Below are 16,288 nucleotides of genomic sequence, written 5' to 3' on the forward strand. Positions count from 1 at the left end.
TCCATCCTATGTCAGCAATGCTGTCTTCCTTATCATATGTACAGCTTTGAAATAAATTTGGGAGGGCAGCTCTCAGAAATCTATTTATAAGTTCATTGTTAGCTGCAGCAAGACTCCACAGGCTTTCCTTCTCTCTTCTTCCCCTTTTCCTCAGAACAGAATAGTGGTGGTGGGGTTACACATCACATTCCACTAAAATGTAAAGGAGGAGGGAGGGAACAGTTTTTAGAAATGAAATAACTGAGTGGATCTTCTGTGAGACCTTGTTGGGACTGGATCAGTCATCTTTGTCCAAACACATTTTATTTGAGAGTATAGTAAATGTTCTGCTCAATAACTAAGGACATTATCACACCAGCCTCATGTCTCATGGCAATCGCCTCATGAAAGGAAACAGGAACATACCATTTGGGGGAAAAATCTTATCTCACCTCAGTTCTTTGTCAGAACTGCACTGCTAACTCCCTGTCTGTTGGTTTATTGATTTATTTTTAATTTCCCTGTTTTTGCATAATTATGGCAAAAAGGATTACAGCAATTAAAATTATTTTATTTTTATTATTTTCCCATAAGTATGCAAATATAACAAAGATAAAAATACCTGCCCCCTGACATTAGCCTGCTTTGGAATAGCAAATGGGAGGGGGAGGGACACAAAAAACAAGACTCAAAAGACTGTGGCAACCATAACTCTAATCTCCCTTGCAAACAAAATTATGCTCAAAATTCTGCAAGGTAGACTCAAACCATACAAGGAGAGAGAAATCCCAGAGATCCAAAGAGGGGTTCAGAAAAAGAAGAGGCACTAGGGACAATAGTGCAAACAAATGATGGATAATGGAGTGCACCAAGGAAGTCCAAAAGAAGATCAGCATATGCTTTATAGGCTATAGCAAAGCCTTTGACTACATATATCATGAAAGGCTATGGAACACTCTTAAAGACATGGGAGTACCATCACATCTGATATTACTGATGGTGAATCTGTACTTAGGACAAGAGGCTACTGTTAGAACAGAACATGGAGAAACATAATGGTTCCCAACTGGGAAAGGGGTCAGGCAAGGCTGCATCTTATCACCCTACCTGCTCAACTTGTATGGAGAACATATTGTACAAAAAGCAGGTTTAGACTCAGAAGAAGGAGGCGTGAAGATAGCAGGAAGGAATATCAACAATCTAAGATACGCAGATGGCACCATACTACTAGCAGAAAACATCACAGACTGAGAACAACTACTAAAGAAGATCAAGGAAGAAAGTGCAAAGGCAAGCTTACTGCTGAACGTAAAGAAAACAAAAATAATGACCATGAAGAATCTACACAAATTCAATTGGGACAATGAGGAAATAGAAATAGTAAATAGAAAATAAAAGAAAGAATTAGGAAAGATCCTAAAGATCTGCCTGGAAGAACACAAGCCCTCCCTTCAGCCACCATCTTGAGGGAGAGAGAGGCAGGCTAGCTCCAAGAATCCAAGTCCTCCCTCCAGTCCATCTCCCTTGGTCCAGGCCTTGGAGGTAGAGAAGAACTGCTGGACCTCATTCCCTTCCCCACCACCACTCCCTTCTCCTTTTGTGTCATGTCTTTTTAGATTGTAAGCCTGAGGGCAGGGAACCGTCTAATTAAAAAGACTGTATGTACAGCGCTGTGTAAATTTACAGTGCTTTATAAATAAAGGTTAATAATAATAATAATAATAATAAGCAAAGATATACAATTGAGCATGAAAGTTAGAATGGTACAAGCCATTGTATTCTCTATTACCATGTATGGGTATGAGAGTTGGACAGTTAAGAAAGAAGATAGGAAGAAAATTAAATTATTTCAGATGTGGTACTGGAAAAGAGTGCTAAGCATTCTATGGATAGCCAAAAAGACAAACAAATGAGTCCTAGAAGAGACTGAGCAGAAAATCTCCCTGGAAGCCAAGATGGCTAAACTGAGGCTGTTGTACTTTGGTCACATCAGAAGAAGGCACAACTCATTTGAAAAAACAGTAATTCTGGGAAAGATGGAGGGAGGAAGAAAGAGAGGAAGCAGAATGAGTGACACAAACTGATGCGTTAACTGCTTAACCCAATAGCCTGCCTGAATGCCCAAAGCACTGTTTACATAAAGTATTTAAGGAACAAAAATGTCCTGAACATTGAATTTCCCATCAAAGTGCCCCCAGTACCTGAAGTGGTCCCATTACTTCCAGCAAATGAAACATCTCCACATTCTCACACCTGGAGTGAGCTGCTGGCATTTTAGGAGTTCAAAAAGACATGAACACTGAAAGTACTGAGAAAGAATGCTCCCATATGTTTTATGAACAGTAACGATTTTTACCACATCCCTACTATTATCATCCCTGTTCTGTCTCTACTTCTTTCTGAAGGGGTGAAACTTCGGGGACTTCAAGCAAGTACACCAGAACTTTTCTCAGGATCAACAGCATGTGTGATTTCTGCCCTTATATTACTCTTGCTATTAAGTGGAACAATTGGAATAGTCCCTGTGATATAGATACACTTAGGTCTGACTCAGTAGAAGATAGTGACCAATGTATACTAACGGATTAGGATATAGACTTTATATTCTCCATATCCTTTCTTCCCATTGCCAGTCCTAATCAGTGAAGAAAATTAGATCAACTTTCATGGAGATTCCTCTCCCTCCCCCCCCCCCCCCCCGCCCCCAAACCAGGTTTCCACATCAATTTCCTAAGGAGGAACAGGCCGTCCATAATAGTGAGAAAAGATACATATTTTTTTCTTGGTTGTGAGAGATGAGGGCAACAAGAAAGAAGATTACTTGCCCCATAATTATTGAAATTACTGTGATCAGTACTACTGTCCCTGAAAGCCACAGGGATAAGCACTGACTTTCATGAGCAAAATAACAATAGAACTTATTACTATTCACGTGTGTTGCTCTCCATTTATAAGGACTCTGGTCCAAACAACTTGCTATAACCCTTTTGGGGGAAGTTCATCTGAGGAAGGTGCAGTTTTGTCTGTCAAGAGGTTTTTTTGGGTGAAGATTGGTGGTGGCTACAGGTGAACCTGAAGATGTCTGACTGGTGCTGGGCCCAAATGTTAACAGTCTGGCTTTTCTTGTTGCCATCATTGCTGCATTATTTTTCCAGCAAGCATTTCAGTGCATCTATGTGTGTCTGCAGGAGTACAATTCGGCACAAGTCAGACCATGATTCAAATGGCATTTTCATTGCTGAATTTGTATCCATTGTGCTTGGTGCTTTCATTGTGCCAGACTTTAGAGAACACATAGACCTCTCTGGAACAAATGCTTAGTAAGTGGTTCTTCTTCTTTCCAGTAAAAAAAAAAAGTTACTATTTTGAAAAGTTGTATATTGGGCATGTTTACTTTCATTACTTTCACAAAATAAATGACTGCTTTTAGGGATCAGTTTCTCTGCCAGATTCTCTTGGTCTTCATATTGTACAATGAAACTAATGGCCTCTCATCAGCAAATCAGCTGCAGCACTGTCTTTCTGAAATCTCTGTAAATTCTCACTGAATTAAAACAATTGGGTTGGGCTTGTTGGGAGGGAAGAAAGATACCTGCCCCTCTTGACAGTATCTATACCTGATTATTTATTGAGTTCAGATGAGGAGCCTAATAGGAAATCCTTGGAGGTGGGAAATGCAACAAAAGGGAGCAGAGTTGGGAACAATAGCCAGTCCTTCTCTTGATCACCAAGCTGGTACTCCAGTCTCCTAAATTTGCGAATCTGAATCCCTTAAGAGAACACTATATTTCTCCACTTGGACCCAGACAAAGCATACATCCAAAGCTAAAGCAAATAACCTGGTTTGAAAATAAAGTTGGTGAGACAATGCCACCATCCATAACCACTCCAACTTATTTCAATGGCCTCCCTGTGCATTCTGACCTAGTAGTTGTTGACATGGTCCAGAATTTCAGTGTTTCAAATAGCATTTTATGCCCAGGGTCGTTTATAACATCTTCTGCTCCCGCTGAATTTTCTGGCTGGCCCAATCTGCAGTGTCTCTCATGTTCCTTGATTTGTGTTTGAATACTGTGTTTGATGGTTCCTATTTAGACTTGTCCACAGCTGCATGGTATGTGAAAAATCAGCAGTAGCAGAACATGTGATAAACTGACCTGGGCATAAAATGCTATTTGAAAACACTGACATTCTGGACCATGCCAATAACTACTAGGTCAGAATGCACAGGGAGGCCATTGGAATCCACAAACACCTGGACAACTTCAACAGGAAAGAAGAAATCCTGAAAGTAAATAGAGTTTGGCTACCAGTCCTGAAAAATACCAAAATAAAGACTCAACACATGCAAATGAATATCATCTAGTTGTCAGGGGGGTTTCCTCGCAGAGAATGGATAGCAGATTAAATAGACGCACATATCCTCCCACCTGAGGCCTTGCCATTCAACAACAGACCAACACGCAGTTTAACATGTAAATCACTTCCTCCCAAGCAAGGGTCATGCAGTATACATATACCCCACTCACTTCCATGCCACCATTCAAAGATGCAGGTGAAACGCCAGGAATAAATTCTTCCAGAACACGGCCACACAACCCAAAACCTTACACAAATTATGGATGCCGGCCATGACAGCCTATGACTTCACATTTCCTTAGATATATCAAGGAAAATGGATCAGAGAAAGAGAGTTAGGTTGGTGAGAATGTGATGCACACAAAATAACAACTTGTAGGTATGGGGATCTGAATAATGTACACTCTCATTTCCAGAAAAAGTAACAGATTAGTAATAATTGTAATACTTGAGTAAAGCTAGTTGCTTTATTTTTATAATGAAGAAAGCTTTCTAGTTTCATTAGAATAAAGGGAATTTTCAAGGTCTTATGCTAGTCTCATATCGGTTTCAAGGTTTTCACTCCAAAGAGATAGAAATGATAGAAAAGCAACAAGTAGTATAAGCAACAAAATATTATTTTCAACACTGAAAAAGTCATGGCAAGGGGACAGTTTTAAAAGATTGTGTTTGTTCTGTTGTTTGTGTTTAAATAAAAATGAAATGTATATATTAAAAGGGAATACGATGAGGAAATGACTTGGAGGGAGGCAGTGCTGGTCATGATTCTTTCTTCTCTTATTCAAGTTGGCATTTGTGTAGCTCGGTTAATTTCTTCACCTCTTTCCCCAGAATTTGATGTACACTCTCAAATAGGCCAGATCATAATGTAGTGGAGTGAAGATTAAGAACTCATGTTTTATGCTGTCCTGGGCTACTTAGGTCTGCAGGCGATTGGAGGTTGCCTAATACTTTTAATAAAGCCAAGCTAATCACTATGGAATGCAGTCAAAGACATGGGTGTGCCACTACATCTGATAACCCTGATGAGGAATGTGGACCAAGGACAGGAGGCCACCGTCAGAACAGAATTTGTGGAAACAGAGTGGTTCCCAATAGGAAAAGGAGTCAGGCAAGGCTGCATCCTATCACCTCACTTGTTTAACTTATATGCTGAAAACATCATAAGAAAAGCAGAATCAGAATCGGAGAAAGGAGGAGTGAAGAGAGGAGCAAGCAACATTAACAACCTAAGACATGGGGATGACATCATAATATCAGCAGAAAACATCCAGCAATTGGAACAGTTAATAAGGAAGTTCAAAGACGAAAGTGTAAAGGCAGGTTTGATGCTGAACATAAAGAAAACAAAAAGAATGACCACGGAAGAAATACACAAATTCAATCTAGACAACGAGGAAACTGAAATAAAGAATTCCCATATCTACGATCAGACATTGTCCAGAATGGAGACTGCAGTCAAGAAAGAAGAAGAACACTAGGAATGGGCATGGCAGCTATGAAAGAACTGGATAAGCTACTGAAGAGCAAAGACATATAACTGAGCTCTAAATTCAGAATTGTTCAGGCCATTGTATTCCCAAGTACCCTGTATGGATGTGAGAACTGGACAGTGAAGGAAGCAGACAGAAAGAAAATCAACTTATCTGAAATGTGGTGCTGGAGATGAGTACTTAGGATACCATGGACAGCCAAGAAAACAAACAAATAGGTTCTTGAACAGATCAGACCAGGAATCTTCATGGAAGCAAGTATGATCAAGCTGAGACTGTTGTACTTTGGCCACATAATGAGAAAGCACAGATCACTAGAAAAAACAACAGTGCTAGGAAAGATTGAGGGTAGAAGAAAGAGAGGAAGACCACAAACCAGATAGATAGACTCAATTAGGGGTTTATGGGCAGGGGCTTGCATGATTTGGGCAAGGCAATGGAAAATAGGGATTCTTGGAGATGTATTATTAATATATTTGTGCTTCAGGCTATATCAAATGATCTAAGGGTGGTATACAATTATTAAATACCTACTTTTTAATTAGGAAGTAAAGAGTAAGAATGAAGAATGAAATAAGAGGGTAAAAATGACCGCTAGGTCAGTGGGGTCTACAAAGTATCATATTCTACATGCATTAAACTTCAGATTTATTTGCAAGCATCTCCTTTTCAAAGGATTAAGGGTTGCATGTCAAGAAGATAACTTTTAGCATAAGCCTCATGGGACTTTTGATAAGCTTCCACAACAGGAAGGCATCCTTAAACTCCATTTGGAAGAAAAGGCATGCTTGTGTGCCTCAGTCTGCAAGCCCTACCCAGCTGTTGCTACCACACAGCTGTCTTCAACGCACTGCAAGTGGATTGGGACGTGGTTTGTCTCCAGCTTGCCCAGTGAACTACCTTTCTTTGCTAAGACAAGCATTTGTAGGAACAGGACCAAGATCAGTAGGGGGACTTGCAAAGTATCTGTTGTTGTTGTTGTTGTTGTTGTTGTGTGCTTTCAAGTGTTTCTGACTTATGACAAGCCTAAGGTGAACCTATCACAGGTTTTCCTGGAGCTGAAAGTGTGTGTCTCACCCAAGGCCACTCAGTGGGTTTCCATGGCCAACCAAGTAATGAAACTCTGATCTCCAGAGTCCTGGTCATACACTGAAACCACTTTTCCATACTGGTTTTTGCAGCATAGAGCTGCCACATTATTGAGAATGTTAAATGTGAGACAGGAGAAGGCCAAATGAAGTCCACTTCTTCTCCAGATGTTTGCAATATGAAGTGAGTGAGTCATACCAAGAGGGAGAGATACACAGACCCTAGGCTGGCTTGGCCTGTTCTCACAATTGAAACACCTTCCTTTTCTTCAGCCAAGGATTGTCTCCCTCCATCTTTCTTCTGATCTCACTGTCAGCCATTTCCCTTTCTAGGATCTACCATGAGTACAGTGACAAGGCTTTTCATGATCATATGTAGGATCTGAGGATTTATATCCCATTTGCTAATCAGAGTAGAAAGTGATCCAGGGATATAAACAGAATAATATGTGACTCAGTCAAAGGAAACCTCTGATATCCAGAACCAAGAGAGGGAAGCATTCTCTTTCTTCTCACTGCCTTGAAAAAGTTACACAACAAGACTTGCTAGTGTTGATGTCTTTACTGTTCAGACCTGACCAGAATCCAGTAGGATTTCAAGAAAACAAACATTTTGCCTTGTAATTATAAAAATGACTGTGATTAGTACTGCAGCTCTTTGAATCCCTGTGAATAGACAGTCTTCAAAAGTAATGTTGAAACAGTTCTTTCCTGCTCTTATATTCTGGATTTATTCTATAAAGACCACTGTCCAAACAGTAAGTCTATAAGGTTAATTTGAAGCAGACAGTCAACGCAGGTTTCCCCCCTTTCTTCTGTCAAGACTTGGGGGTCCCTGAAGGCTAACAGAAAGATGTGCAGCTGGTGCTTGGCTGCAGACATCATTGCATTCTGGCTGTTTTCATTGCAGTTGTCACTGCATTATTCTTCCAGCAAGTGTTCAAACTCCTTCAATTGCAGTGAGGGGACAAGAGTTCAAGCTCATCCTTCAAAAGATATGTTCATTGCTGAATTTGTATCAATTACACTTCATCACATCATTCTGCCAGAGTTTCAGAAACACCCAGAGTCCTCAGGAACAGATGCTTAGTAAGTTCCCATTGGTGATGATGTTTTGCCAACTTGGTGAAAAACCTTCCTAATAATGAGTCATGTCCTTAGCTTTTGCTAGCAGACAGATGAGCAACTGGGTAAAGAAGTGTATAAACTGTAACGTCCTTGCGTAAGTTAACAAAGGATAGAAACATAAGGCATAAAGTTTTTTAAAGACAATAAAGTTCTGGTCTGTAGATGTAGGTAGATATTATTCATTGGGAAATGTCAGAAAAAAGGAGCCATATCCTTCCTCAGATATAGCAAATGGATCAGAGTAAGAGTGTTAGACTGGTGAGAATGTGAAATGCACTTTTCAACACTATGTCTGTAAAATAGTAACGGCAAGGGAATAGTTTTAAAAGACTGTGGCAAAGAACAGGACTGAACTCATCCTACGAGGGGAACTGCCAAAGTCCGGTCACTAAAATTCAAGAAGCATTGTGACAAGCTTGTGTTGTGAGGAGAGTGACCAAAAAAATGCAAGGTCTGGAACCCATGCCCTCTGAGGAAAAGCTTAGGGAGCTGGGTATGTTTAATCTGGAGAAGAGAAGGTTAAGAGTGGATATGAAAGCCATGTTTTAATATTTGAAGGGGTCCTATTGAGGTGCAAGCTTGTTTTGTGCTGCTCTCCAGAGAATAGGGCATGGAACAATGGATTCAAGCTGCAGAAGAAGAGATTCCACCCAAAGACATCCTGATGGTAAGTGCTCTTTGGCAGTGGAACATGCTTCCTAGTAAGTGGTGAAATCTTCTTTGGAGGTTTTTAAACAGAGGCTGGATGGCCATCTGTCTGGCGTGTTTTGATTATGTATTCCTGTATGCCATGGGATTGGACTGGATGGCCCTTGTGGTCCCTTCCAACTCTATGATTCTATGTATAAATGAACAGACAAATGAAATAAGGAAAAAGGGGAAGAGGGGAAATTCACACGTGTTTCACTGATGAATGAGAGATATGAATATATGCAGGACTGTACTTGAATTTTGTTCTGAGTTTCTTTTGCTATATGAGTAGCAATGTTTCTGTTATTTAGACCGGCAAATCAAAAATGTTTTTTTTTTATCAACATGGTATTACAGCATGATCCCTAAAAACTACCAGTACATCCTGGCTTTTATTTTTGCCGTACAAGAAATCAACAAGAATGCTGAACTGCTGCCCAACATCACACTAAGATTCAAAATCAATGACAATGCTTTTAATTCATTCCGAAGCTGCGCTACCACCATGAAGCTTCTGTTTGTGGGACAAGGGAATCCAGTGAATTACAACTGTGGGCAAGTGGATAAATTAATGGCAGCCATTGGAGGACTCACCTCGCCAAATTCGGTCCAGATGAACAACATCTTCAATATCTACAAAATTCCTCAGGTATGCTTTTAGACAAATAGCTGGAGTCCAGATATGGCTTAAGGTCTACGACAAGGAAAATATGGAATATTCAGTCTCTCCCAACATCTCTGGAGCACTGTCAAATATTATGTAACCACAAGAAGTGTTATAAAAAGTCCTTCCCGCATTTATGAGTGAGGATTGCCTGTTAAGTTTCATGAGAAACATAAAATGGATCTGCAAATGGATCATGTAGCAACATTGAGACTAACTGGTTGAATGATGTTGTAGCATAAGCTTTCATGGACCCAGTCTGAGGAAGTATACCAAGGTTGAATCTACAGTGTAGAAATAATGCATTTTGGCACTACATTTACTGCCATGGCTTCAACTTACAGAATCCTGGGATTTGTAATTTTGTGAAGCACAAGCACTGTTTGGCAGAGAAGGTTAAAGACCTTGTAAAACTACCAATCCCAGGATTTCATAGGATGGAGTTATAGCACTTAAAGTGGTGTCTAACTGCTTTATTTCTACACTGTGGGTACATAAGCCTACAAAAGCTTATGCTTTAAAATCTTTCACTGAGTTAGTCTGAAAGATACTACAAGATTTCTTTGTATACTGATATTCCAGACTAATATAGTTATGTATCTGAATAGAATTTATCTGATAGGTACCATTATGATTTTTTTTAAACATCTGGGAAGGGAATGGATTATAAAAATAAACATTCCCAGCTCTGTTTAAGATAGGTATGGGAAAGAAGTGAGGAAGTAGAGAAAAAGTCAAGGGAGGAAAGAAATTGTCATACTGATGGTCCAGGGATTTGGAAATGGAGGTGACAGAGGCAATGGAGGCAGGAGGACTGCAGTGGCATATGTTAACCAATACTGGGAATTTTTTTCTACCCTTGAATTTCTACCCAATATCACACTAGGATTCACTGGGACCCACGACAATGTTTTAATTCATGGCAAAGTTGCATTGACATTCTGATTCGTCTGTTCATAGGAATGTGTCAGGGCAGATAAGTTTATGGCTGCAGGACTCACTACTCTAAACTCTATCCAGATAACTAATATCTGAAATACCTACAAAATTGAATGAGGAATGTTATGATTAATTTCACAGAAAGAATAATGTTGATCTGTTAGCAATGACAATTTCACATTTCTGGAATAAATTACTAAATGAAATAATAAATATTTGAGATAAATCAGTCTGTGTTTGCAAATGATACTGTTTTCTCAGTTTAAATAATATAATGTCTTTCTCTTCAGCTCAGCTATGGTGCCTTTGATCCAGTGTTGAAGGACAAAAGGAGGTTTCCTTCTTTCTACCGGATGGTCCCAAATGAAGCTTCTCAGTATGCTGGGATTCTTCAGCTTCTCAAGCATTTTGGGTGGAACTGGATTGGCCTCATTGTGGCAGATGATGAGAGTGGAGAACGCTTTCTTCGAACCATGAGGCCAAAGCTCTTGCAGAGTCATATTTGCCTTGCTTGGACACTGGTGATCCCGAGAATGACAGCAACACAGTCATACATAATAGCACAAGAAAAACTGCAACCAATTCAAACAGCACTCTCACTGAGTGAAATCAATGTGATTCTTGTTTATGGAGACAGCCAATCTTTGGAGGGTTTACAGTTAGTCTTAAATTCTAAGGAAGACAGTCATATGGCTCCTATAGAGAGAGTGTGGATCACAACAGCTGAATGGGATTTCACAGCTTTAGCAGTTGGGAGGAAATTCACCACTAAGTCTTTCAATGGCACCTTATTATTCCAGCTGCATGCAAATGTGGTTCCAGGATTTCAAGAGTTTGCTGAGAGCATAAATCCATTCCGGTCCAATATTGATTACATCCATCTGTTCTGGGCTAGTGCATTTCTTTGTTCATTTCCAGCAATGAACTTCTATCTACCAAATAAAGGAAACTGTACTGGCAAGGAGAAGCTGGAAAGCCTCCCTGGAACTGTTTTTGAAATGGGCCTGTCTGGCCAGGGCTATACTATCTACAATGCTGTTTATGCTGTAGCACATGCTCTCCATACTATGTATTCATGGGTGTCCCACAGGAGAGTTATATTCAATGGCTGGAGCCCCTGGAAAGTTCAGCCCTGGCAGGTAGTCCCTGCTCAAGCAACAAAATGGGAGACCATTATTAATAATAATGACAAAAATATCCCACATTACAAAAAATGAGGAAATATAAACAAGCTTAAACAAACTAACAAAGAGAATGAGCAATTTAAATTATGATATCAAAATAGACAAGGCTTCCATCCTTTGGGATACAATCAGTCAGTCACAAAACATGTTTTATTCAAAGACATAGCCAGATTAGTTAAGAAAACAAGTAATCAAATGGATAGCAATAGCAGCGTCATTTATATACCACTTCATACTGCACTAAACAGTCTCTAAGCAGTTTCCAGCTGTAAGCTAATTGCCTCAACAAGCTGGGTACTCACTTTAGCAACTTTTGAAGCCTGCAAGGCTGGGTTGACTCTGATCTTGTAGCACCTTGGAGACGAAGTGAAAGAAGGAAACGAGTAGCATGCAACCAGTTTCTTTCTTTTGGTTATTCAAAGGTGCTACAAGATCCTTTTGCAAAACATGTTTTAGGAGATTATTGCATGCGAACATTTCTGACAGGATAGAACCATGTTTAACCGTCAATGATGGATCTTATCGTACTGTCCCGTGGTTAGGCCATAGACAGCCTGTATGCAACCTGGGCTTGTCCCGTAGCTTTTCAAGAATGGGAAAATCCTGTTCTTGAAAAGCTGCAGGATAATCCCAGGTTGTATATGAGCTGTATACAGGTTGCCTACAGCCTGACCCTGGGACAGTGCATTAAGATCTGTCATTGCTGGTTAAACATGTAACTATCCATCAGGGATGTTCGGGTGTGATAATCTCCTTTGTCTCATTTAAAATGTTCTTATTTAGAGGTCATGCTAACCAATGTGATATATAATACCATGTATTGTATATCGTACTGGTTTTATTTGTAAGCTACTTTGATTGTTTCCTAACAGAAAAGCGGGATAGAAATAATTTTTTATTATTATTCATGTTGTGAAAGAGGGGGGAGGCTACACATTTATCCATTTTCTCACCATTTGACAGTTTTGTCAACATGTTCTCCTTTCTTTAGCTTCATTCCTTCTTGAAAAATGTTCACTTTAATAATAGTGCTGGTGAAGAGATATATTTTGATGGTAATGCAGATCTGGCAACTGGATACAATCTCATCAACTTGGTCACATTCCCCAATGAATCTTTCCAGAGAATACAACTTGCAACAATGGATTCCAAAGATGCTGGAGAACCACAGTTCAACTTTCCTGGAAATGTGATCATGTGGAATCACAAGTTTAATCAGGTAAGAATGATTTCTCCCCTCATGATCACATACTTATAAACAATATATTAATATTATATTGATATTAGAAATAATAACCATATATTAAAATTTATAATATAGTAAATATCAATATGCTCATTAAGTGAAAATTGTACAAACATATACTGTAAAGTTGAGCTTAGAATGCTACTTTTTAAAAAGTGAATAGTTATTTTGCTCATTATTCTGATTATCCAAGAGGTGGCTTGTCCTTACTAAGGATTTACTCTTGGTATTTCCTTCTTGAAAAATATATGTTACTGCTCTTTGTAATTCATATATATTAGAGATGGTAAAGCATTTTGTAAAAGATTTAACAACTCATGTTAGTATTGTGATGGGTCCATTTTGTATTAGTTTATATCAACATGTGTAGGTTTTTTTCTCCCAGAAGACAAATATGTAGTTGAGCCTAAACATTAGTAATCTGTTACTTTTTGAACACTAGCAGTTTGGGAGTAAATGTCCAGGCAAACCTTTGGGAAATTTTATAAGCCAGGAAAGAATAACAATTCGGCAAAAAGAGATTCTATGTATATATTAATATCCATTGATCAATAAAAATAAGTGTTTTAAAATTTAAATATTCGACATATTCATTTAGATATTTTAAAGATTTTCATCAGTTTACAGGATTCCATGTCTTTGCCGTATCTTCCCTTGCTTTCCAATATGTGAATCTTACCTTACATATTTTAATATTATATCTTCATGTGGTATGGATTGTTGTTCTGTGAAAACCTTTTCCTATAGAAAAGAGTTTTTAAGATACACTTTGGAAAATGGAGAGTGATTATTTAGTGGAACAGCCATCTGCATGTAGAAGAAGAGTGTAGAAAAAAGCTCTTTTTGTTGTTGATGAATGAAGCTAAGTAGATACTGTGGTCCCTATTTCCTTTGGTGAATTGAAGTGAATTGGGTGGGTACTGTTGTAGAGCAGTATTATCCGATCAGCTGGATCTGTAGAAATGTTATCTTTGAAGCTTCATTCAACATTTCCCACTTCAAGTGCTATTCTTTGTTAGATGGTGCCCAAATCCACCTGTGTGGAGAGCTGTCTTCCTGGCCAGAACATGTTCCTTCAGCCGGGGAAGCAAGTCTGTTGCTATGACTGTGTTCAGTGCCCAGCAGGGAGGATTTCAATAAATACTGGTAAGTGAACAGTTTCTGGCAAAAGTGTAAAAACCAGGTGAATTTTAATTGCTATCCGTTCTATGGACATACTATGTACAGCACTGTGTAAATTTTACAGCACTTTATAAATACACTTTAATAATAATAATAATGAACATAAATGTGAATACACTTATTAAGACAGGAGATTACCATACTTGTCTAATCCTGTTTTTGTCGACGGATAGGGGTGCATTTAACTTTAAACACAGGCTTATCGCATTCACCGATGGCTGGGGAAATACAGCCCGTACACAGCCCATGTGCAATTTGGGTTTATTCCATGGCCTTTCAAAATCCTGAGCTTGAAAAGCCATGTGATAAACGCAGCTTGCATAAGGGCCATATTTGAGCGGCATTTGGCCAGCCACTGGCGAATGCAGTAAACCCTATGTTTAAAGTTAAATGTGCATTTATTTCATCAGCAAATATGATGAGATTGGACCAGTGCAATGATCTCCATGAAGGGATATGATGACAGAACAGCTATTCTGGAAATTCAGCAGTAGGTAGTTTTTTTATTTTTAAGATGAGTACTTTTGAGGCACTGCAACAATACAAAGAATGGATGTCAACTGCATTCACGGAGTACTGAGACCTTGCCTCTGACTTTCAGATGCTGACCAATGTGAGAAGTGCCCAGAAGATCAGTATCCAAACAAGAGCCAGGACCAATGTATCCCTAAAGAAACAATCTACCTATCTTACAAGGAGGAATTGGGGGCAGCTCTGGTTTCCTTGGCACTTTCCTTTTCCATAATGACTGTTGTGCTGTTTTTGATTTTAATTCAGTATCACAGTACACCTATTGTGAAAGCCAACAATTGGAGTGTCACATGCATTCTACTCTGTTCTCTACTTGTCTGTTTCCTCTCCTCCTTCTTATTCATTGGAAGGCCAGGAAAGATGACCTGCCTTCTGAGACAAATAGTTTTTGGCATTATATTTTCTATTGCTGTTGCTTGTGTATTAGCAAAAACGATCACTGTTGTTTTGGCCTTTATGGTCACCGAGCCAGGAAACCAGATCAAAAATTGCTTGGGAAAGAGACTAGAAGTGCTGGTGATTGTTTTCTCTTCTCTAATTCAAATTGGCATCTGCGTTGCATGGTTAGCAGTTTCTCCCCCTTTCCCAGAATATGACATGCAGTCCCAGATGGATCAGATTATAGTGCAATGCAATGAAGGCTCTGACTTCATGTTTTATATTGTATTAAGCTACATAGGGTTGTTGGCCATTATCAGTTTCACTGTGGCTTTCTTTGCCCGGAAGCTGCCTGATACTTTTAATGAAGCTAAGCTCATCGCTTTCAGCATGTTGGTCTTTTGCAGTGTTTGGGTGTCCTTTGTTCCCACGTACCTGAGCACAAAGGGGAAATACATGGTGGCTGTGGAGATCTTCTCCATCTTAGCCTCTAGCGCTGGATTGTTGGGCTGCATCTTTCTTCCCAAACTCTATATTATTTTACTGAGGCCTGAGCTGAACACCAGGGAGCAACTGGTAAGGAAAAAGAGTGGGTATAGATGAGAAAGGAAGATGTATCCTCAGGAATTATCCCCCGAGGTATCATTATATTCTCACTATGTTGTTGTTTTATTTCTTAGTTTATTGCAAGAGTGGGCACGGTGTGTCCCTCTAGATCAGTGATGGCAAGCCTTTTAGAGACTGAGTGCCCAAACTGCAACCCCAAACCCACTTATTTATCGCAAAGTGCCGCACACCTCTGGCTTTCTAGTAATGAACTCTGACAAACTCTGATAGCGCACATGCCCACGAAGAGGGCTCTGAGTGCCACCTCTGGCACTCGTGCCATAGGTTTGCCACCACTGTTCTAGATGTTGCTGGACTGCAGCCTCTGTCAGTTCTATCCCGTATCACTTATATTGACAAATGATGGGAACTGCAGTCTAAGTACACCGTTCTCCCAGAACTATTGGGTTTTCTATTGTGTCTAATTCAAAACTGTTATAATATTCTTTCCTCCTTTAGTTTCTCATATTTTTTGAAACGAGTGCTGAATAAGGCTAACAAGCATTGAATATAATATACAATCAGCCCTGTACCCATTAATTCTGTATCCATGGATTCAACCATCTACAGCTTGAAAATATTTAAAAAGGAATTTAAAAAATTAAACCTTGATCTTCTCATTTTATTTAAGGGACACCATTTTAATACACCATTGTTTAAAATGAGACTTGCACATCCATCGATTCGGGGCAGGGGTCCTGGAACCAAAGGCAACCGCAGAGGGCAACAGTTTAATATAAATACAGTATAAGGAAAAAAAAATGAAAACACCTCAATAAAGTCAATACAAGTTCAAAAAAATTAAACAAGAAAGTAACCAC

General features: G+C 39.3%; 1 protein-coding gene across 1 annotated transcript in view; it reads left to right on the plus strand.

The window, feature by feature from the left end:
- LOC149303886 (vomeronasal type-2 receptor 26-like) overlaps window positions 1-16,022 on the plus strand; it is a 24,130-nt gene extending 8,108 nt beyond the window's left edge. The window contains exons 2-6 of the mRNA XM_089480305.1: window positions 9,095-9,386; window positions 10,631-11,479; window positions 12,516-12,743; window positions 13,790-13,916; window positions 14,554-16,022. Of these exons, the coding sequence (XP_089336431.1) occupies window positions 9,096-9,386; window positions 10,631-11,479; window positions 12,516-12,743; window positions 13,790-13,916; window positions 14,554-15,464 (2,406 nt within the window). The 5' untranslated portion in view covers window position 9,095 and the 3' untranslated portion in view covers window positions 15,465-16,022. The remainder of the gene's footprint in view (window positions 1-9,094; window positions 9,387-10,630; window positions 11,480-12,515; window positions 12,744-13,789; window positions 13,917-14,553) is intronic.
- Window positions 16,023-16,288: the final 266 nt, after the last annotated feature.

The sequence above is a fragment of the Sceloporus occidentalis genome, unplaced genomic scaffold, assembly GCF_023333645.1.
Source record: "Sceloporus occidentalis isolate IW3139 unplaced genomic scaffold, rSceOcc1.0.p SCAF_14, whole genome shotgun sequence".
Classification (NCBI taxonomy): Eukaryota; Metazoa; Chordata; class Lepidosauria; order Squamata; family Phrynosomatidae; genus Sceloporus; species Sceloporus occidentalis.